At 44.2% G+C, this 22,450-nt stretch overlaps 1 protein-coding gene across 1 annotated transcript in view; it reads left to right on the top strand.

Annotated features, from left to right (window-relative positions):
• csmd2 (CUB and Sushi multiple domains 2) overlaps window positions 1–22,450 on the top strand; it is a 223,431-nt gene that overhangs the window by 10,616 nt on the left and 190,365 nt on the right. Inside the window, exon 2 of the mRNA XM_041954696.1 lies at window positions 6,457–6,673. Within this exon, the coding sequence (XP_041810630.1) occupies window positions 6,457–6,673 (217 nt within the window). The remainder of the gene's footprint in view (window positions 1–6,456; window positions 6,674–22,450) is intronic.

Genomic DNA, 22,450 nt, shown 5'->3' with positions numbered 1-22,450 from the left:
TAATCTTTGGCTGCAGTTTTGCACGTGGGTGTTGTTTGTTTTTCGCGCTCCACACATTTCATCCTCCGGTCGTGCTGCTGCGACAACGTGTTTTTGGCGTTGTGTTTGTAACTGTGCGTTGCCATGGACGTCAAAAGATCGTTAAAAAAAAGCCTCAGACGCGAATGTCACAACTGACATTGTCAGCATGGTATGGATGCATGTGTTCCCGAATATACGATCGAGAGTATATGTTGGCAAATGCATCCATGTGTTTTCTTGAGCGTCCTCCCTCTGTGTGTGTTTACACAGATCATTGTTTTGCTTCACACATTCATGCAGCAGGAGGTCATTCCAAGCTTCCAATGTGCACCATTATGGAAATGCAAGCTCCATTTTTCTGCCCTTATAAGGAAACAACATTTACCATTCAGTCCAGTGGAAACAGTGTGAGTGTGTGTGTGTATGTGTGTGTGTGTTGGGGGGGGGGTAAGTGGGAGCAAGCCTATTACAAGTGCCTTCCACTGCATTTGGCTTGTCTGTAATGGCAGACGGTGTCGTCCTGGCCCGGACATTAGCCTAATGTATGGAGGGGAGCAGGATCGCTGAGCTCACCCATTTCCATTTTAATGGCAGCCATCTAGAGGTTAATTCAGATATGATGCGGTCAAGGCGCGCATATGCGCTGACACGTCAAGAGACAAATAGTGATGCTGAGAGGATCTATGGGGCGGAAGGGTTTATCTTCCCACCAGGGAGGCAGTTCCTGGCACAAGCGCACACACACACACACACACACACACACACACACAGACACACACACATAGACACACAAACATTTGGTTGTTTGAAGTTTACTCATGGGATAGGTTATATGTGATAGTGGATAGCTTTGTTACTCGATAAATCCCAAGAGGAGCTTATTTGGTTGGCAGTTATTCCATGTTTGCTCCAGTGGGATGCTCATTTTGTATGGATATAGCCCGTGATAGACCTCATATATGAAGCTTTTATGATTTCTCTCGAGAATTAGGAAAGAGCTGAACTCCGTATTTAATGGGGGAGACTTGGAATGTGTAGTTTTTGATCCCGTGTTAGTTTAATTTATTAGTGCACGATTCTTCTGACACTTCCTTAGATATACTGTGCATGTCACGGCGACAAATGGAATAATTGCACAGTAAGTTTCTGTTGCATTGGTTTATCTCTTCATTTTCTCGCTCACTGTGCCATGCCGGGGAATGTTGGAAGTCCAACATAAGACGTAAAGCACTTCTATTATTGACTGTGAGAACAGGACGCTCTCTGCGCCTTCGTCTTTTTGTCCAAAGGCAAATTAAAATTGTAGATGAGGGGACCGGACCGAGGCGAGGAGGATAAAGAGATGGGAGTCCAGAAAGGAGATTTTCAGTTTTGTATTACAAGTATTGTTTGTGTCTTTATGGTATTATGTGAATGTGATGTTGGGATTATGTTTGCCAAGATGAAATTTCCTCCCATTGAGACTCACTTTAGACAGTGTAATTGCATCTAAGCGGAGGAGTGCCATGCAGATATGTGACACTATACTCACCCAGGGTATAGGGATTACACTCAGGCATGTGCAGACAACCGATACCTCCATACGTAGACGTGTGTGTGTGTGTGTGTGTGTGTGTGTGTGTGTGCGCGCGCACATATACACACACCGCCGAAGCATCCCTCCAAATAGACCTCTAGGACTTGCTAACAGTGCAGATTATGCACTATCTTGCTGTGAATGTCACTCTGGCTGTCTGTGACCTCAGCACAGAATGGCAACAAGATGCAGAAAATAGGTAAAAATATCTCCCCCTATATAGTCTTCCTCCCCTTTCCAACTCATTTACTCCCATTGGCTCTTGCTCTTCCTTTTGTTGCCCTTCTGACACGTTCTTTCTCGCGCACCTTCAATCCTCCTTCTCTTTGCTTTTCTGCTGCTATTTTCTACCTCCTCTACTCTGTCCCTCATCTCACCTTTGCTTCTATTATTCCTCATGTCACGTCTTCCACGTCTATTTTCTCATATGTCCATACATTCAGTCAGCCAGTCAGTCCACTTTGTGTCTGTCTGCTCCCCTCGCCCTCACTCTCTCACTCTCCTTTGGTCTCTCCCTGTCTCCTTCCTCCGCTCTGAGGGGCCGCCGTCCTGCCGGAGTACAGCACAGTGACCGTCGATTCATCAAACTGTCACAGCGCGCTGCCGCAGCCCTGTGTGCCCGCTACTAAACAACTGCCCTGGCAAAGCAAACAATAGCTCCAACACACAAACACACACACAGGTAGGATCTGGAGTGCTGCCCCAGCAAGGTCATACCTCTCCCTGTACACCCATTTGGCGGCGAGCGCGGCAGAGATGCTTAGTGCCAAGCGGACGCTGCCAGTGGCACAGTGGGCTAAGCAGTGGACAACACATCTGTTGAGCATCCACAGATATCAAGCATAGTTAACATTCCAGTACAAGCCAGTGCAAATAGTTCCCATAGACACGCTGAGAGGAAAAGTACACAAACCACAAGAACAAGTTAGCAGTTCGTCGAATAGCTGAACCAGCATATTTGCTGCCGCTCCATATTCATAACTTACACAACTTGAGAAAACGTGACCTTCTACTTTGCCGGGAAGAGGGTGGTCTCGCCTCGCTCGGCTGAAACAGCATGGCCAGCAGTCTATTTATGGTGTCTTTACGGTGTGTCTGGGGGGGTCAACTGCAGGATGGGCTCTACCTTGCAGATTTATACTGAGGGGCTTCACAGCAGGTCAACAACTCCCAGCAGCTAATTTCATAATGCATCTAGGGCGAGGCTTAAATAATTCAACCAAGCCCCGAGTGCAGGATCTACTGAATCTACTGAAGGCTCTGGCTTTTCAAAGAACAGAGAGAGTCGACCTGCAGTGCTTCGGTTTACCTCGGTCGCACATGTATCTTATGGTAGCTATCAAAGATGATGTCGTAAACTGCTCCTTAAAGGACTGTAGGATTTAGTGGCATCTAGTGGTGAGGTTGCAAATTGCGGCCAGTTGAATACCCCTCACCTCACTCTCCTCTTTCAGGCGTGTAGAGGAAGCTACAGTGGCCTTCACTTCAATGCAAAAATGCAAAAAGCGCTCTCTGGAGCCAGTGTTGTCCATTGAAACATGGCAGGTCATGGAAGAGCTCCCTATGTAGATATGAGAGGGTCATTCTAAGGTAACGAAAACTCCTTATCTTCAGGTGATTATATACTACAAAAAACATACTAATGAATGTTTAATTCCTGCCAGTAGACCCCCCCTAAATCTCTCACACTGTCCTTTTAATGCTCACAAAAGTGCATTCCCAAGTGAGCGCTGATGTGTCTGTTTTTCTCCAATTCTGACCATGTATTTTTCAGCAAGGATAAAAATGTTCCTGGCTGCAGCTAAAAAAGCAGCCTCTCTAAAAGCACTATCTTGTGTCTTGTGTGCGTCATTATCGATTTAAGAGTCGGTCACTTGGCACAGGTGCTCACACTTCAAAATAGCATTTAGTGGAGCTCTGGCAGGCTCGCTGGACTTATTCTCTGTCAGGTTTTTTATTTATTTATTTATTTTTTTCACTTAATTGTACCTGTGAAATACAAGGAACATGTTTTCCTGCCTGGCTGATCCGCTGTCATATATCAGAATGTACAGCGTGTTCCGCCGCCTTGTAACACACGCGCTCTGATGATACGACGCGCTTTTATTCAGCTGCAAAACGTATTCCTTTGGTGTCCTTCAACTTTACATTGTTCTCATTTCAGCTGCTAATACTGAGGAGGGCCGTTACGCCCTCAACATGTTTATTTCTAACATGAAAGATTTTGTCTGTTGAGCCTCAGGAGTCATGGACTCATTTCAGTCTTTCAGCATTTCAGTTCGATCCTGAAACTGATTAATAACAATTCAGTTGCCTTAACCTCCGTGGTATTGTTTCGTAATTCAGTGCGCACATCCCAGCTCATTGCATATGTGCAAGAGGTTCACAGTCCACTCTGACCCCTATCAAGCTCTGCCATCAGGCCATTGATTGGCATTTGTCTGATGGAGGCCTCGTAATGAAGGAGATGATGAGATTATTGACCGGGCTGTGTATATGAAAATCAGGTAGGAGAGGTGGATTTGGAGGTTTTACCTGGATATTAGTATTGACCTGATGGTAATTGGGAGGGTGGATGCTCACTTGCTGCGCCCATTTAAAGGCTTTAATGAAAAATCAGATGGAGAGGGCTCTGGCTTTGTTCTTCTCTCTTGTTACTGGTTAAAGATGAGGGCTGCACACTGTGATGCTCAGTTATTTTCAGCACTTTGTAAAGTAGGACATATTTAGTTACTGCTAATCTCATTTAGCACGATCCTTTTCATTTCACCGCGCAGTTTTTCCAAAGAACGCTTGCAGATCCCCGCAGCAAACAAAGAGCTGCACTCGCGAAGCAGCAGAAAAACACCAGACTAAAGTGTGTTCAAGTGGCCAGGGTTCAAGTGCACACATATTAGCATCTTTCGGAAGAGGTCGAGCGCATATGAAGCGTTGAAAAGTGACGGCTGAGAGGGGCCCCTGCCTGTTTTTCGGCGAGACGGGGCCCCGGGGAGTCAGCAGTGGTATGATGGATGTACTGTGACTGGGGATGCCATTAGCGTCCTGCTGCTGCTGATGCCACCCTAGACAGTCTGGATCTTCACCTCCTGACACTCCACTTTTCCCTCCCTTAAAAAAAACACAGTTTTGCTGTGCCACCTTGAACAAAAAGCTAATATTTGGTTTTGTTTGTTTCCGTGTGCGTCGGCTAGAATCTCAGAACTCACAAACACGCTGATGTGGCATGTAGCCCCTTAAATCTTAAACACCAGGCTCGATTAAACAAATGCAGGGTTCACTCGTCTGGCTATGCTTAGTCATTTCTTCTGTTTTTCTCTCCGCTTTTATTTATTTCTTTTGTGAGGAAGAGTGAGAGGAATGAAAATCGCCCCATTTTTGCTTTTTCTGTTGTCTAGTCTTCATGCTTGCTGCCTTATTACCTGTAAATCCCTGCTGGGGTTTTTTTTTCTCGGCGTGAGACACGTTTCAGAGTGAAAATTTGGACAGATTTGCAGCTTTGGGAGAGCGTGCACAAAGTAGCACAGAATCTGTATGTTTCACAAGCATTCAGTAAGAGATACACATTCCCCTGCAGGGATTTAAACAACCAGCCTTCCCTTTTACATGTTTCCAAGCTGCGGTGTGTTTACTGCACGTTCTCATTTTTTAATACCCTGTTTTAATAAGGCGCTATAGCTAAATCCTATGCATTGATTTATTCCAGACATTCACACAGGTATGATTATGGATACAAATGAACATAACAAAAATCATATCTTCTGTTTGTGTTGTTAAATAATGCAGGTTGTGCAGATTACAGATGTCCTCCAATTGTACTCTCCTAATTACATTTAAATCAGGCTGCATTATGATTCAGGTTTGTGGCTGCAGCAAACAGAGGGAAAATACAGATCATTTGTATAAATAGCATGTTTTCTCGCAAGACATTCTAATTCAGTTGCTCCGTGAGGACATGTATGCATGTTCCTTTTGTGCAACCGTAATTTCACTTATGCTTCGGTTCTTCTGCAAAGGAAAATCAATTCTGTACATGTTGCATTCCTGTTGTCTCACTTCAACAGCTACAACACTTCTTATGGTTTGTGATTGTCCGGCGTATTAAACATTAACCATGGCCAAGATCAAATGAGTGTGTTATTAACTACAGGGGGGAAATCCATATGTACACACAGAGACGCTCATTCGTTCATCGACACTGAAAGCGCACAAAACTGACAAAACACATTGGCAATTAATTACAGCTAAATCCCTGACATTGATTAAAACTCTCAGCTGTGCTCAGATCAGTGGAAGACGAGTCATTTTGCTCAGGATTCAAAACACACGCTCATAGCTCGCCCGTCCGTCAGCGCTGATAGATGTCAGCACGCACGATTACAATTTAAGACTGAAAGTTGTGCAAGTGGCTGCCGACGAGCGCAATTATGTGGTACTCAAGTGTGTCTCTGTGAGTGTGTGTGTGTGTGTTAGCTCTTTTCTCCCCTCCTGTCCCCCAGATCTTCTCTCCTCCAGCTATGTCATGTATTAACGTGGGAACCTATTACTAATGTGGTGAAAGGGCCAGTGAGTGAACAAGTGTGTGACGACGGAGGTGGGGAAAGCTGGGAGAGGGTGAGCCATTTAGCACTGCCATATTAATGGCTTCTGCTGCACGCTGCAGGTGATAATGGATGTTGCAGCACTCGGTGCAAACTGTTTGACTGTGGGTGTGCGCTTGTGTGTGTGTGTGTGTATTTGCAAAATTCCGTTCTTGTTAATTAGTTTTGTTCTCTTAACACTTCAAACTTCCTGCACTCGGCTAGTTTTCCGAACGCGCCTTACACCCTTCGACTAACCGCCTTTTTCTTCTCTCTTCACAGCTCAGAACTGCAGTTACACACTACACAGTCCCAATGGGACGATAGAGAGCCCTGGCTACCCATACGGTTATCCTAACTATGCCAACTGTACATGGGTGATTGTGGCGGCGGAGCACAACCGGATACAGCTGGTGTTTCAAGGCTTCGCCCTGGAGGAGGACTTTGACATCTTGTCTGTATATGACGGGCCACCCAGCCCGGGAAACCTGCGGACACGGTAAAGACAGCCTAAATTATTTACCTGTGTATGCGTGTGGGTTTTGATTATGTCAGGCGTAATCTGACCTGAATGATGATGCAGATTGTCACAATGTTGAACCCGCTTTTCAAAGAAATTTACAGGACTTGTGTTGACGGTTGAAGGATATTTCTAATTTGCTAATGAGCAGCAGTTGAAGGATGCAGGATGTTGCCCAAGATAAGAATGTGGAACATTTAAAGGAAGTTTATTACAATACTTGTTATATATTCATAGATATGAAAATCATTCCTTTTCACAACCCTTTTCATCATTAGACGCCTGCAATAAACCACATAAAGTATTAATGATGTTGCTGGCCTGCCAGACTGCTTTGAAGGGTGGGAGACACTGTATGTTAAGGTTTCAGTCGCTCTGCTGTGGACGGCTATCAGGATTATATTGTCTGTGAGGGCCGTCTTTTTGACAATGATTGCAAAAACCAAAAAGAGTAGGACAAGTATTAGCAGTGCATGAAAGTTCAACATCGTGCTCGTGTCCCACAGATACAGGGAGATCTGGGGGCATGGTGATATTTCCAAATAAAAGGCAGAAACATGAGCATTTAGACAAGCAGACGGGTTTTAATCAAACCACTTCCTGGTTAAAAGTTGACCTAATGTATGCTTCCTGTAGAAGAGCCTGCAGTGATGTTTCAGGTTCACTCACTTTTGGTTTGGTCTCCATATAAAGTGGTAGCTAATCCGCCTAATGTCTTGTTTACAACCCGTCCGTTCACTCCTCTCAGATTTTGTTGCAGCGATGTCCCTGTTTTCCCAGATCTCAGCAATAACTGCAGTGAGTACAATGTTATTGTGACCAATAAAAAGATGGCCAAAACCATTCAATTAAGACCCAAGTTGTAATAAGCTTGGAAACGTCCTTCATAGAGTCATTTGGACTTAAGGGTATTGATGAGGGTAGCAGAGCGGAAGGTGGAAAAGAGCTAAAACTATGATCAGGACTGTTGTCGCCGACGCATTCAGAGGCATTTGAAGCAGATCCTTTGGTGACTAATACAAGACCGACTCTGTGGAAGCCGCGACAGCATCCGACGTTATTCACTGGGATTCTGGGCACATCTTGGGCTTCAGAGCTACTAGCAAAATGAAATGCAGCTCACTTGGGTGTGAAGGCTCGAACAAACAATTTCTGAATCAACAGTCTCATCCTCCCGTACAACCGTCAATTTAACAGCCGCAGAAAAGGGGCTGCCTTGTGCTAACACCGCAAACTGAAATATTGGCTCTCTGGTTTGCAGAGTTTCAGGCTCACTAAGTTTACACATTCTCAACCAGTCTGGATTTTGGACATACTGTAAATATTACTCGGCTGATTCACCATCTCAGGAGCCAGACTTTGTATTTGCATTAGCTGCAATTATAAGAAGAGCTGCTTTTCACTGATGCATTGTGTTTGCATGTATTTCGGGATGTTATTGCTTGCAGTCTAATATCTGTCAAGCCCGCTGGCAGTCCCTCACTTGCAGGCCGATATAATTGGAGACAATTTCTGCATCTGATCAGCTGAAGCTACACCAAAGCTGCTTTTAATTCCTGTCACCTTCTGCTATGAGCCTGGCCTCGCTAATAGTTGAAAGCATATGTTATGCAAGCCCCCGAGAGACAGATGAGAGAAATGTTCTTAAGGGTTTTTGCTATTGACAGTTTTAGCCTCTGTCGGCCTCTCTGGTTCTCCCCCCGTCGAAATCTCTCCCTCTCTCACCTCTCCGCTGCCCCCTCCCTTCCCCACGTCTCTTATTCTGTGCCAGTGGTGCCTCCGCTGCATTTCCCTGCAGAAAGCGAATGAAAGAGAGAAGAAAATCCATTATGGATTGGTGTTGCGCTGTTCTCCTCAGCCTTTCTCCTGTTTGGACCTCTGGGCTCTGTTGTATATTGATGCTCCGGCGGGATGATGGAGGGGAGGGGGGGGGTGAGCGTTCCACTCTCTCAGTCTAAGCGCTTTAAAAAGTAAGTGAGGGGAGAGAAAATGAATTTGAGAAAAAGAAGGAAAAGTGTGTGTGTGTGTGTGTGTGTGTGTGTGTGTGTGTGTGTGTGGAGGGGGGGGTAAGAATAGAGAGAAAAATACAGAGAAAATGAGGGAGATGGAGGAGCAGAAGGAGTGCTGAAGAGAGAACACAGATCTCCTTTAGATTCTGCTCGTGTTGTCTTTGACCAGAGCTCCTCTCTTTTCAAAGCAGGCGTTTTGTAAAAGTGAGACTTCAAGCTTTATCTGCGAGTGAGCTTGCAAAGGCTTCGGATAGGCTGGAGGCAGCTCTCGCCAGTGAACACGCAGTCTGTCAGGACATGCATGTATGTTTACACTCGCCCCCACCTGCAGCGCGCGCACACACACACACACACATTCATAAGCATTTTTTCACACACACAGAAAGATGCACGTTTGATAATTCAGCCCTCCCTTTGCTCTCATCTCCCGCTTGTGTCAAAAGTAATTTTCCCTCCATCTGTCTTGCTCCTCTTCCTCCAATTCCTCTCTACCTCCCCTCATTTCCTCCACAACTATTTTTTTTAATGTCTTATCTCTTCTGCCTGTTCTCCATTTTGTGGCCTGCGTGCTGCGTTCGCTGGATTTGATCAGGCTTTCATGTATACCTCGCTATAGGTTGTAGAGCGTGGAACGTTCCCTTTAATCTCAAGTAGTCATCAAAAATGAATGTTTTGACTCACCTCATGTTCAAAATGATCACCTTTGATTCCCTTTTCAAAGCACTTTTCATCAGATTTGTTTATTTATCCATTAATTTATTCATTGCTGTCACACAAAGCCGAGAAAATTGTTATCGGGAGAGCGCTGGCGCACAAATCAGTTCTTCTGTATGCAGCATATGTGCTTGTGTACCTAAGCATATATGCACGCTGGTGTGTGCTTGTGTGTGTGTGTGTGTTCCTGCAGCAGTTGCTTTATGAGTCACAGTCACTCCTCAGGAAATGCATATATGAGTCAGTCTGTTGCTGCAGCACTCCATTAAACTGCTGATACCAGCTGACACCTGGGAAGCACGGGGAAAATTCAGTGGATGTTTCAATTGTTTGAAATGGGAAAAAAAAGAAGTATATGTGGAATCATATCACACACATTGCCCACACGTATGTGAGCAACATGTTTAAAATGTCTTCCAAGTTGCAAGCACAACCCGCTGTCAATATTTGAGAACTGTTAATTAAGCCGAGCGTTCATTTCCAGAGATGGCGGAGTGATTAAGTGGTTAAGTGCATCTTGCGCCTGGAGTGTTGTGGAAGCTATCAATTACCTCGCTTGGTGCGATTGAAGTGCAGCAAAACTAACCTCCAGGTGAAGTGGTTCAAACGTCCGTGTAAAAATTGATCCTGTCCACCTATTTGCATGTTAACTTTTTTTTTTTTTCTGTTTTGCAATTACTTTCAGATTCTAATGGCCACAGCTGACAGCTCAAACACACACTCTTGAGTCTGGGTATGAAATGAAACCTCAGGGACTTCGCTTCCACACCTTTAGCTCTGTACTTACGTAACTGAACAAGAGATCGATGTCTTCTAATCAATCAGTCTTCTAATCCAACTCACAACAAGAAAGCCGATAAGGGTATTTCCCAAAATGCTAAACTAATTCTGCGTGTGTGCAACTCTTTTTTTTTTTTTTTTTTTTCTTAATCTCAAGTCCGCTTCCAGTGATCAGCGCCTCACTGCAACTGCGCCTTGGTGTGTGTTACTTTTCCATTGAAAGCTATTCTTTTAGCATAGCTGCTGGCTGGAAGTAATTCTTTCCATCTATGTCCGTACAATATTAAAATCGGCACACCCTGACTCATTGTTCGCTTAAAATATGTGATCATTAACAGCTGTTTAACAGCAATCATAAAGAGACCTTGAGATTCATGTGATCCTTTGTTAATGCTTAATGTGTGTCCACAGGCTGTGGTTTAATAACAACACAGCGTATGAATAGGATGCTTTGCAGCGTCTGACCCTTAACTCTGTAATGAAGGTGTATGCCTGAATGCATCAGTAGAATAGACAGCTTTCAAAGCGGTCCGAATGCATCACCACACGACAACAGCGCGGCCTTAGAAAATGAAATTGCTATTCCGATGGATCGCCTGCGTAGAGTCTCTGCAAGCTGATTTGAACACGCCAAGATTTATGGAAATTAGTGGCTGCCTAGAAGGAAGAAAATAAAGATAATAATAAAGATAATAAAGATTTTTGCGGTCCTAAAATGTTCCCCTTCTTGCTATTTCCACCCCTGTCTGTCCTGTCAAAGTAGTTTGTGTTGAAATAACTCACTAAAATTTCCAGTTTAACGATTTTCTACCATGCCCTGGTGTTAAACCGAGCCTGTGGCGTGCAGCACAGTAGACATGGAGACCCTCCCATTGACTACAGCAGCAGCCAACTTGACCTGAAGCGAGATGCCGAACCTCTACCAGCTCACTCACTGTCACTCTGTACGACAGCGCACGTTTCTTACTTGTAAAGAGCAATCTTTTTTTTTTCACTTTCGTGTCACATTTCACCTTGTAGCTGCCAAGCGGGGAGCGCTGCGTACACTTCAGCAGAGGGGAAATCTATCGGCGCCCTCTCCGTGATGGAGTGATGGAACGGAGGGACTTAAGGCCTGGCGGTCTGGTGAAGGCGGGGAAGTGAGGGAGAGAGGAGGAGGAGGAGGAGGCGTGGAAGGGACAGATTTTCAGCCTGCGGGCTCGATAGGACCTAAATAAGGAGCACTAGTGCATGGTGCTAGGAGTGGCATTAACACTACAGTCAGCTCTCAGCGCTGTGAGGTCGGGGTGTCACAGTATGAGCTTTTGTGTGTGTGTGTGTGTGTGTGTGTGTGTGTGTGTGTGTGTGTGTGTGCACGTGTGCACGTTCAGACTATGCTTACGGAGGGGGATCGGGGCTCCATCCCAGCAAGCTGATTCAGTGTCAACAAAATCAAGGTTTATTGGAATACAGATAAAATAAACACCACACTCGCAAACACACTCGCACACACACACACACACACACACTTTTAAGCACAGAGTAAATGGCAGTGGGCTGGAAAACTGTTTGCCCTGTAATTTTTCGGATGCATAAGGTTTCAGAGAGGTTTCCGCTTTCTGGCAAGGACTCGAGAGCACAAGTGCTTGTGGAGTATATGCATGAGAGGGGGAAAAAAAACAAAAAACGTGCACAACTGCACATGCTTTCAAATTGACTCTGCGTGTAGTTCAAAGTGTTCATTAGATGAATGCATGAATCCTCCTGTCTAAAAGCAGACCATGGAAGCAGACTGTAAAGTTGGGAAGATTTCCTGCCAGCCGATCCTTTAGGCAACAAAACACAGGCACAGAAACAGGGCGTAGATGATTATTGATTAGTTGATTGTCAGTTATTTCAAACTAATTTTGATTATTGTTTTAGAAATGCAAGCGAAAATGCCAGACAGAATCATTAACTTCTGAAATGTGAGGATTTGCTGATGTTCTCTGTTTTATGCAATGGAAATTGACTCTTTTTGGATTAATATTATTATTGTTATATTACTTGTTTTGTATATAGTGTACATATATAGTTGATTTTTTAATTTCATATCCTCAATATTGTCTATTTGTTTCTTTTTCTATGTCTCTTTTTTATTCTTGTTGTCTGCAACACCTACATTTCTCCAGCGTGGGATTATCTCTTCTTATCTTATTTTATCTTATCTCATCTTATCTTATCTTACAAGCAATTTGAAGATTTCATCTTGGGTTCTGGGAAGTTGAGATGGATGGGTGTTCCTAATTTTCCAAAATTTTATAGAATTAATAATTAATAAACTTTTTTTTTTGGCCACTAGGGGCCAGAAGAAACAAGTTGTGATAATAAAACCGAAATAATCAGCGTTTAAGTTGACATGGTGAGCATGTTAACAGTTACTTATCTCCAGCAGATTTTAAGCAGCAGTAGCATTAATTTGGAGCTCTGTCTTTATCAACCTAATGAATGACTATCAACATTCCCTCTCCAAATTGCTCTGTTTTCTTCTCCACCCCCCCGAATGAAAAATATCAGGCTGTTTAGCTGCGAAATGCCCACCGTGCTCGGCAGCCAGGTGCTAACTGTGTTTGTCTGCTGTTTGGTGCCGGGCAGGTAGCGTACAGGCAGCTCTGTGGGACCAGGAAACCACAACAATGAGCTGAAAGACGCTAAAAGAGCTCGGGCGATCATTCCTGTGATAATTCTCTCTGTGTTCGACACGTTTTAATACGAAAATACTGACTATAGCTGCTCCAAAGATCATTTTTAAAAAGCACCCGTGTGATCAATAACGTTAAATACTGCTGGTTGCAGCTGTACACATCATTTACTGCAGCATTCCTTAATAGAACTGCAGTTACAAAACACTTTTTAGTGACAACATACTGTAACAGGCTTTTTTTATACTGTTGATCCACTGCATTATTATTTTTTATTTATTTATTACATTTCTTTTAAATGACACCAGCTGCTTACATAAAAAGAGACAGTGGCTGTGTATTATTTGATCTTCTAAAACACTTGTATTAAGCTTTAGAGCGACAATCATTTCTCGTTTTATCTCCTCTCAGTTAAGTCGCTTTTCAGAGATTATTTATGTTGCGGTAGCGAATGCTAGCATGGCTGCTGTTAATTCAGCCTCTCCCAGCATTTGGTGTGTTAGTGTGCATCCACGTCTCATACGTATGTGAACCAGTATGAGTCAAACTCGTAAAGAGCCAGTGTCTGTGGATCACGGTGAGAGTGGGTGACGTACAATAACACTCGACAAGGCGATAATTCTTATTCAGCGGCGAAGGCCTTGGCCATCAATCTCTCACGAGGCGTACTTTGGAAAATGACTCCTGTGTGTGAACGCGGCGGCGAACACGTGTTCAACGTGTGTTCGCGCACACACGTTTCTTCTTTGTCTGTTCATCCCGAGATTCACGCGCTCATATGTTATATGCAAGGAGTACAGACACAAGAGTGTTTGACTCTGTGTGTGTGTGAGAGAGAGAGAGACAGAGAGAGAAATATGGCCTCAGGGCTGCATGGTTCTATTTGTTTGTGGTTGCCGTGATTGAGCATCTTATTCAGCAGCATCTACACACACACACACACACACGCACGCACACGCACTCTATGTAGATATGTGGATAGATTTTTTTCATACACGCCCTCGGACATGTGCGAGCAGATACATTGACACCACCGCGCACACACAGACGCTGCAGGATTTATGGTTCCATTGAGTCTGGGCTGTTAATGGAGAGACTGCCACTTATCAACGCCAGCTTTAACGACAGTCTGCTAAAAACAGGAGGAAGAGTGATAGTTTGTTTTTCATCATCTCGTGCTGGGAAAAAGTGAAACGATGTTGAGATTTACGACATCTGCTCACCTGTGAGGCAGAATTATTAGGCCCTGTAACCCCAGATTAGAGAAATAATCAACTAGATGGCGGTGAATTTATATCCCGCATCCAGCGTATCCCTCATTGTGTGTATTGCTATTGACAATCTCCCATCCCCAGGCCTATTAATGTTCTTAAGAGGATACACTTCAGCAGCAGCATGAAATAAAATGTTTTCCTGCTGAGATAAAAGATTAAATGTGCAGCGCACCCTTCAAAAAGATGTGTCATTTTCAGACTTGCTTTGCTCGTGGCACACAATCATTTTAGTCCAAGGAATGCTGTTTTATTATTTATTTATTTACTTTTGGGGGGGGCGGAAGATGTTTAAACTTTTTAAACCTTCAGGGTTGGAAACATAACCATGAAAACTGGAGATATAATTATACAAATGTCAAGCGTCCGGCTCCGCATTTTAGAGTTAAAACTATTAGTTAAAATGAGAAAATCAGGATTAAGTGAAATAATCTTGGTTGATATCACAGCAGGTCTGTGCAAGAAATCCATCAGATGTACCAAAATGATGTAATACACTGTTGTGGGGATGACCATGAGCAGCTTCATCTGCTGCCCATGCCAGCAGATGAAGATGCTCATGTGAAATGTCTCCATAATTCGACCTGGCCAGATCAGATGTATTGAGTTAATGATGTCTTATTTTGAGCTACAGGTCATGTGATCAAAACTGGAGCAACTTCATAGGGCTAAAGTTGGCAATCTTTTACTTCAGATAATGCTTGTTGTCATTCTGGTCATATTTGCAGATTAGTTCTGTATACAGAAACCTAATGAGCGCAAGTTGATTTGACGCTTGCAGTAATCTTTTGAACTTGACAGGTTCCTAGAGTATCGAATGCGCAGAGGAGCAGCACATAATGTGACAGGAACTCCGACAAAGCCGAGAATTTCATGATATAAATTGATAAACACTACCTAACAAAGGGATGGTGGGAGGCGGATGTCATGCTTTTCTCACTGCAGGGAATTCATTCTGCTGATTTGCATGACAACTTATGCAAATCACGTCAGTCACAATTTTCAAATTGCAATACCTGAGGCACTGCGTAACTCACGCGTGCGCATGTGCAGCGGCTTTAACATGTATGGCAGGTCTGGATTCAACGTTGCGGAAGGGGAAGAGCAGCCTGGGAAGCAGGCTTGTCATTGATTTTTTTCACCTCTTGCTTTTTGTTTCCAGTCATTTTGGATTGACAACCTGTAATAAAGTAGCATTTATGATTGTCAATACTGATGGGTAACATGACATGACCATCTCTGGTGAGAGAATTTCTCACAAAATGTCCCTTTTTAACATTTTGCATCGCAAAAGAGTCCATAAAATACATGTTAAGCTTCCTCATCCTTGGAGTAACAGTCTCTTTGTCACATTCTTGTAGCTCTGTGGCTGCTCCCTCCATAGATAATGCAAAGTGGTTTAACCATTGCTCTCAGCTGAAACACTTGTAATCTACAGTTCATCAGAGTCATTGGTTTATCTGATGGAAAAAGCTACTTCTTGCCTCTTCTTTATTTTTGCAGTGATTTGTAATCCTGCGTTCTCCGTTCGAAGCTTTAAACTAAAGTCAGAGGAAATACGCTTGTGCTGTTCATACATAATGCTGTCTCTCATGCATATACAAGTAGTGATGAACACATACTGTATCATTAAGCATGCTCTCAAGCACTTCCCAGAAATTCATAAACCTCTCTGCAGCCTTAAACATTTGAAAAATGGAGGTGATAAGAGCTCTCCAGGACTCCCACAGCTCTAACCACTCCTGCAGGGATGCCTGGAGTATTCCTTTCATTTTTATATTACTATTCCAAATGATATATGTTCTGCAGTTAGTTCTCATGTATGTTGCTAATCCTGGGGTGCTTATTGTATATCTGGTGGTCTGATAATAGAAACAGATACACCTAATGTGCTGCTTTGCACGGGTTTCTGCATACAACCTCATGTCGAGCACCGTAGCGACTTGTTCGAACAGTGTTTGCCTCCATAAGAAAACACCCGCGTTTAGCATAAAAGTGCCTGCAAGCGGCAATTCCAGGGGAAAAGCAAAAACACATCAAGCCGAGCACACAGCTCACAGGTATGATGATGACTTGTCTACCTGCTGAGCAATTTCAGTCACGACTGGAGGAAGAGCTGCGTGCCTGTAGCCCACATCCTGCGTGTGGCTTCGCTGCCAAATTGGTCACAGCCAAATGGGGTGAAGTAAATGATATACATCTACTAACACATCTGCAGGATTATTCAAGCTATTCAGGCGCCACTGTAAGACAATCAATGTGCTCAGCTGTCTTGTATGTGTGAGCAATGCAATCATTGTCATCAGTGCATGTGCTTGAACATCCCCTGCTCATCTTTGGATTTTAACCTGCCGATCAAGTGTGAGGGCTCTGAGGACACTGCAATAAATGGAACACACACAAATGTTAGCAATTTCATTGTTTTCATTGTTTGCACAGTTTTCACAGATTTAGGCGTGTGTTGTTTGTGTGTGTCTTGCTGACATTGATGGGATGGATTTGTCTTGACCTCAGGAACCCAGGGAAGAAGAGTTTTGTTGATTTGGCAAAAAAAAAAAAAAAAAAAAAAAAAAAAATAAAGCCACTTGCCAAAATGTGAATTGACTTTTGGACTGATGTTGGCTCTTCTGTGATTGCTGCATATGTAAAATAATTTCTTGGACTGATTTCAAAGGACCAGTTTTCAAAAACATGTGGTTCTTTGTGCTGCCACAGACTCTCACTGCAGAAAAAAGAGAGACAAGCAAGAAAAAACACAGAAAGAGCCAACAAAACAATACAGTGGCATGGCCCCTTTGGTATTTTCCTCCTAACCACATGCCCAAAACAGAAGAAATACATTCCCTTTAGCTGTAATCTATGGGACTGTGAAGCACAGACATTCTCCTTGTGCACCATTTGTTCCCTGGCTTAGGCAAATCCTCTGCATATTTTTCCATTCTGGGTTGATTCTGCTGCTTTTTCCTCACTGTTGCTGCAGTCACGTATTTTCTTCCTTGATTTCACCCTTTCTCTTTGTTTTTTCCTGTTCATCCCTGGGAGAGACAGAGCATAGCAGTCTAATTAGTTATCCAAACACCTTGCGAGACATGATAATGGATAAGCACGCTTACTGTGCGCGAGCACACACACACACTGGGCGTGCTGTGTCAAAAGGATTTGCTCGGCATGTAATTAGACACTTGTTGCATGTGACCAGTTGCACTTCTGCTTGTTTAGTTGTTGAAAAGGCAAAAGTTGAAGCTCCACATTCTGTCATCGATTTCATCACAAAGGACCTGAATGAGTCTATAGAAAGTGAGGACTAAAATAGACCAGACAATTCCTACCTCCATACCAAAAGACATCTAAGAGATAGAGCGCATTAATGTTGAGATCTACAGGCAGAGAGGGGCTAAAGGACTAACCATTGAGCGCTTACAGAAACAAATCAATGGCATATGAGTAAATCAGTCTTCCTCAGAGCCTGCAGCTGACTCCAGATCAGTACCAGTGCTGTCCCTCAGCAGCACAAACACCCCTCCGCCTCCTATTCCTCCTGTCTCTTTTCTCTCGCTGCCTTCTTACCTCTGCTGCTCTTTGATCATCATTGCCACAGGAATGAAAGAAGAGCGACGGGTAGAAAGTAAATGGCATTGGTTGGGCACTCTCTCGGTCACCGTGTCCCTGTTAGCCCTGCTAGCTAATCAGATCTTCTGGCCAACCTTGTTTTGGAGTTTATTAGTGGCATCCCTCTGCGGAGCGAGGGAGAAACTGAAGATCACAGCGAGAGAGAGATGGAGAGATGGAGAGAGAGAGAGAGGGAGCAGCACAAATGATGAAATTTTGAATACAGATTCAGAGCTTCATGCAGCCTCTTTGGGAGAAACCTCGGCTTTGACTTAAAGCCTTGTAGTGCAGGTGCATCAAAGCACATACGTATGTGCAAACACTCTCAAGTCAATATGTGAATAATCAATGCCGTACACAGCGCCTTAAAGTGGATATTACACCCATATGGTGTGAAACCAGCCATTAAAATTAGTCCATGGTCCCGGACCTTTGAATCACTGCCCACATCTCATATTTACTCAGCGAGTCAAACAGGTGTGGTGATGTGCCCACTGATGGCCACTTCCTTCAGATGGTGAAACTATCGACCAATCAGAGCTCCAGGCAGGATGCACGTTCATTGTGAACGTCGTCTTTCTGCAGTTCCCAGCAGGCAACCCATAGCTCAAACACGCAGGAAAAGTGGCAACAGGAGTACGTGTGGACGGGGGCGTCCACGTACTTTTGGTTGCATACAGTATTATGGAAGGGGGGCAGAGGGAGAGGATGAGTCAGAGACAGAGAGAGCAGAGATGCAGCTGAGAAGAGAAAGCTCCAGCTGGTGAAAGAAAGACTTGGTGTTTGCTATACTGACAGATTGATCAAATAATCTGAGAGATTGTGGGATGGGCAGCATCGCACTTGTTACGCAAGTGAACGTTACATACGCACATGCATACGTACAGTGCTTTGTGTTCGTTTGATCACTTACATCTCCTCCGCGCTTCATTCATTCTCGCTGCTGTCTGTCATCAATATCTTGATGCCTGTCAGGCTGACGTCCGCAACGCTGACTCATCAACACATTATTTGGTCTTTTCGCGGTGTGTTATACAACCTGTTTATTTTGGCGTGACTGGACCTTCACACTACTGCTGTCGCTGGTGTTATTTCTGCCTGGGGATGAGTCTTTACACTGCAGCTACGTTTACTACAACAGCTGCTGATAGTAGCAAACTAATGGTCATTATTCATTTGTGCAGCACATTCAAAGCTGTGACCAAGCACCCTCTAACCTTTATACACTAAATATGTCTAAGAAACAGATGTAAATAATAGACATAGTTCAAGTATGTTAACACCTTATAATACAGCACGTACATATGTAGCTAAATATCTAAACTGCAGTATGGATGTATAATGGTTGCAGCCATTCTTGTAAGATTTCTTTCACCTTGTTTCCAATTTGCTTTCGATTGGGTCTCTAATGGCTGTCCTTCTTCTCCCCTTGATCGTTTACTACATCCTTGTGTGTCATAATTGCTCACGAACACACACACACACACACACACACAAACACACGCAGACCTGCACAAAGGTACGGGCGACTAAACAACAACATTTCTCATGGCCACCACTTAGCTTTGTCACTTTCCTAAGGGCGAGAGTGGCGCGACATGGAATTAGTTTTATTTTATCCCTAATTGTTTTCTGCCCGAGGATTATTGCAAAGCGATTTGTGCGGAGCGGGAGAAAACACAGTGGACGTGTGAACGTCACCTTGTTCTATTTGCCAGCCTTGATTTGTTTGCTGTAAGTGTAATTGACTTATGTCTCTACACGGGGGGGAGCAAATGAACAAAGAATACTGATCTGTTTTAACTCCTTACCTCTACTGTCAGGGCCTTTCTGTTGCTCATTTGCAGATTCTACACTCAGGCTTCCAAATAGCGAGTTGTTTATGACTTATATCATGTCCATAAATGCATCTGTTAGCAAAACAAGCAATAATTAAATAGCTATGCATGAACCATGCATTATCGGATGAATATTCTTTATATGTAATATTCAGCAGGAGGGATAGCGAAGCCCTCTGTGTTGCCTCACAGGTATCTATGGCGTTGGACAGATGCAGATAGCATCAAGCAATGTAATACACTGTTAATGGACTACAGATAGCCAGAGATAAACCAGTCACATCACTCACTCACTGACCGGCAGTTGCGTGTGTGTGTGTGTAAGTTCTAACTGCATACTCACTCCTACCCTTAGGTGTAATTAGATTTAAGAAACAGATATAATTTAAGATGATGGAGCATTTATCTCTGGTAAAGCCACTGGCACAGTGCTCCAAAACTCCTCCACTTATTCACGCGCATGCATCCTTTCATTTAGCCGGCGATGACTGTAGCAATTCCGCGCAGCGAATGACAACTAATCAGTCCTGTGTTGCCACCCGTGTCTTTTTACGGCCCAAAAATGAACACAGCTGATGAGTAAGGCCTTCCATCACTGCTCTCACACTGTAAATTATTCACTTGTTTTCATCACTGTGTTGGTTTTCTCTCCCACCCTTATTTGTCTCTCTTCTCAGGAGTTCATGTTCCATTATTTCGCTGTTTAAGCTTTCACGTTTTGCCCGTCCCCGCCGCCCCACACACACACACACACACACACACAGACTTCTATTTAGCTGTTCCTATTGTCTCTGGAGTATTTCATCTGTTCAGATCTCCTCCCACTTCTTCCTTTCTCCTCCCACTCCCATCCCCTCTCTCCTCTCACCTTCCCCTCCACTCCGCTGTTCCCCTTGTATCAGTCTCTCTCCATCGCCGTCTCCCCCTCTGTTCCTCTGGAGACCCTGGTTTGTTAATGACTTCACTGCGGTTTGTCTCTCAGCTGGCGCTGACTGCGGTTGATTATCTCACCATCAGCATTCAGCGTCAGAGGCATCTGAGAGACTCCCCCCACCCTCGCCGTGCAGCCGCGATGCACAAATACCTTGTGATGTCACGCACGAATGAATATTAACGAGCGACTACATGCTACAGCCCGTCTTCCTTCGCGCGAGAGAGGTGGAAGGAATCAGCCGTCAGTCTTGTTTGAAATATTGATGGGCTGTGGGAAGCTGCGTATGAGATTTACAAATTGTTGCTGCCTCTGGCAATGTTCACCTTTTGCTGTGGAGCCGTATGCTTCCTGGACAACGTGATGGCGAGTGAACAGCAAAGAAGGAAATGAAGGAAGCGGCGCATTAAGTCCACTTCATTAGTTTTAAACATGTCAGAGGTTGCAACGTCTTCCTCTCCTGCAACCACTGTGGTTACTGGTAACGCGTTTGCAGGATTTCACTTTAAGTAACAGGAATTTAAATTGAAATTGAGAGCGCTGAAGGCAAACCATAAAACTCTATCAAGGCCAGATCACGCCCTTGGGCAAAGTGACGCGGTACATTACAGCTTACCCAAAGAGAAAGGATAAGAAGGCTGATGGAAACACAGCATAATTACTTGTGAAAGTCTTCCTATTAGTTGGAGGAATCAAATCATGTGTGTGGGAACGGAGTGACATTTTAACCTCCACTAGGCTACACGGCCGGCTTATTTCAATGGGAGTGGAACCAGCGATGAGTCATGCACTGAAACACACACACACACACACTGAACGGCAACAGTTTGGATCCAAGGGTGCATTTTTAAGGAGTCTAAATTAGCAATAGAAGTATAATTTCATTTGCCAAATACGTATGGAAGAGCAGGAAATTGGAACCATGATGTGTGTGTGTGTGTGTGTGTGTTGCAGCGTCTGCGCCGCTAGTTCTCAGCATTGCTGTTAGTGTGATAGGCAGCCAGTGGAGAGTTAGAGCTTACAGAGCACAACGGAAGCATCAGCCCCTTGGCCTTGACCACTGACAAGTTATAGCTGCGCTGGGTCTCATATAGAAAGAGTACACACTCGCACAAATACACATGAAAATACACACACAGGTCTTCCTCGCTGTGCACTTCATCTCCCTCTCTCCTGTCTCTCTCTTACCACCCATCATTTATTGGCTAATGTCTCCCCTCTACTCAGCCATCAAAATCTTGCTGCTGTATCTATTTTTCTCCCCCACCTCTTCCTCCTCCCTCCTTCTGGGGGAAAATCAGCTGTATCAGCACTGTGCTTACCTTCCACCCTGACAACACACACACACACACACACACACACACACACACACACACTGACTGGATGAATAAGATTAAAGGACGAATGACCTGATTTGGTCTAGTCTGTATATTTTTCGGGGTAAATCACAAACACACACACACACACACACGCGCGCACACACACAAAAATATTCAAATGAATACAGCTGCGTGTGTGCATTTGCGTGAGTGTGTCCCCGAATAGCTGTAGAACCTAATGAAGGAGTTTCTCACTGACTCATCCTCGCTCGACTCAGGCTCATACTTGAAGTTTTCACATTCCCACGTACTGATGATGTTTCCCTCACCTCCCTACTCTTCGTGTTCCGCCCCCCCCCTCAAACTTCTCTCCCTGACGCCGCCATCTCCTCATTACAATATCTCCTCTCCACTCCCATGCAGCCATCTTTCTGCGCATATACGCCGTCTCCCTCGCTGTCTGTCTCTCTCTCCCTCTCTTCTTCCCATGGGTGGTGGTGGGATAATTGGAAGCAGAGGTTCTTCATTGAGAAGATGCTGAGGCCAGTCAGGTGGAAAGCCCTCTTAATAGACCTCTACTCATCTCCGTGCACACGCGCGCACACGCTTATGCAAACACTTAGAC

The sequence above is a fragment of the Chelmon rostratus genome, chromosome 16 (assembly GCF_017976325.1).
Source record: "Chelmon rostratus isolate fCheRos1 chromosome 16, fCheRos1.pri, whole genome shotgun sequence".
In the NCBI taxonomy this organism is placed as follows: Eukaryota; Metazoa; Chordata; class Actinopteri; order Chaetodontiformes; family Chaetodontidae; genus Chelmon; species Chelmon rostratus.
This window is presented reverse-complemented; position numbering and strand designations above follow the sequence as displayed.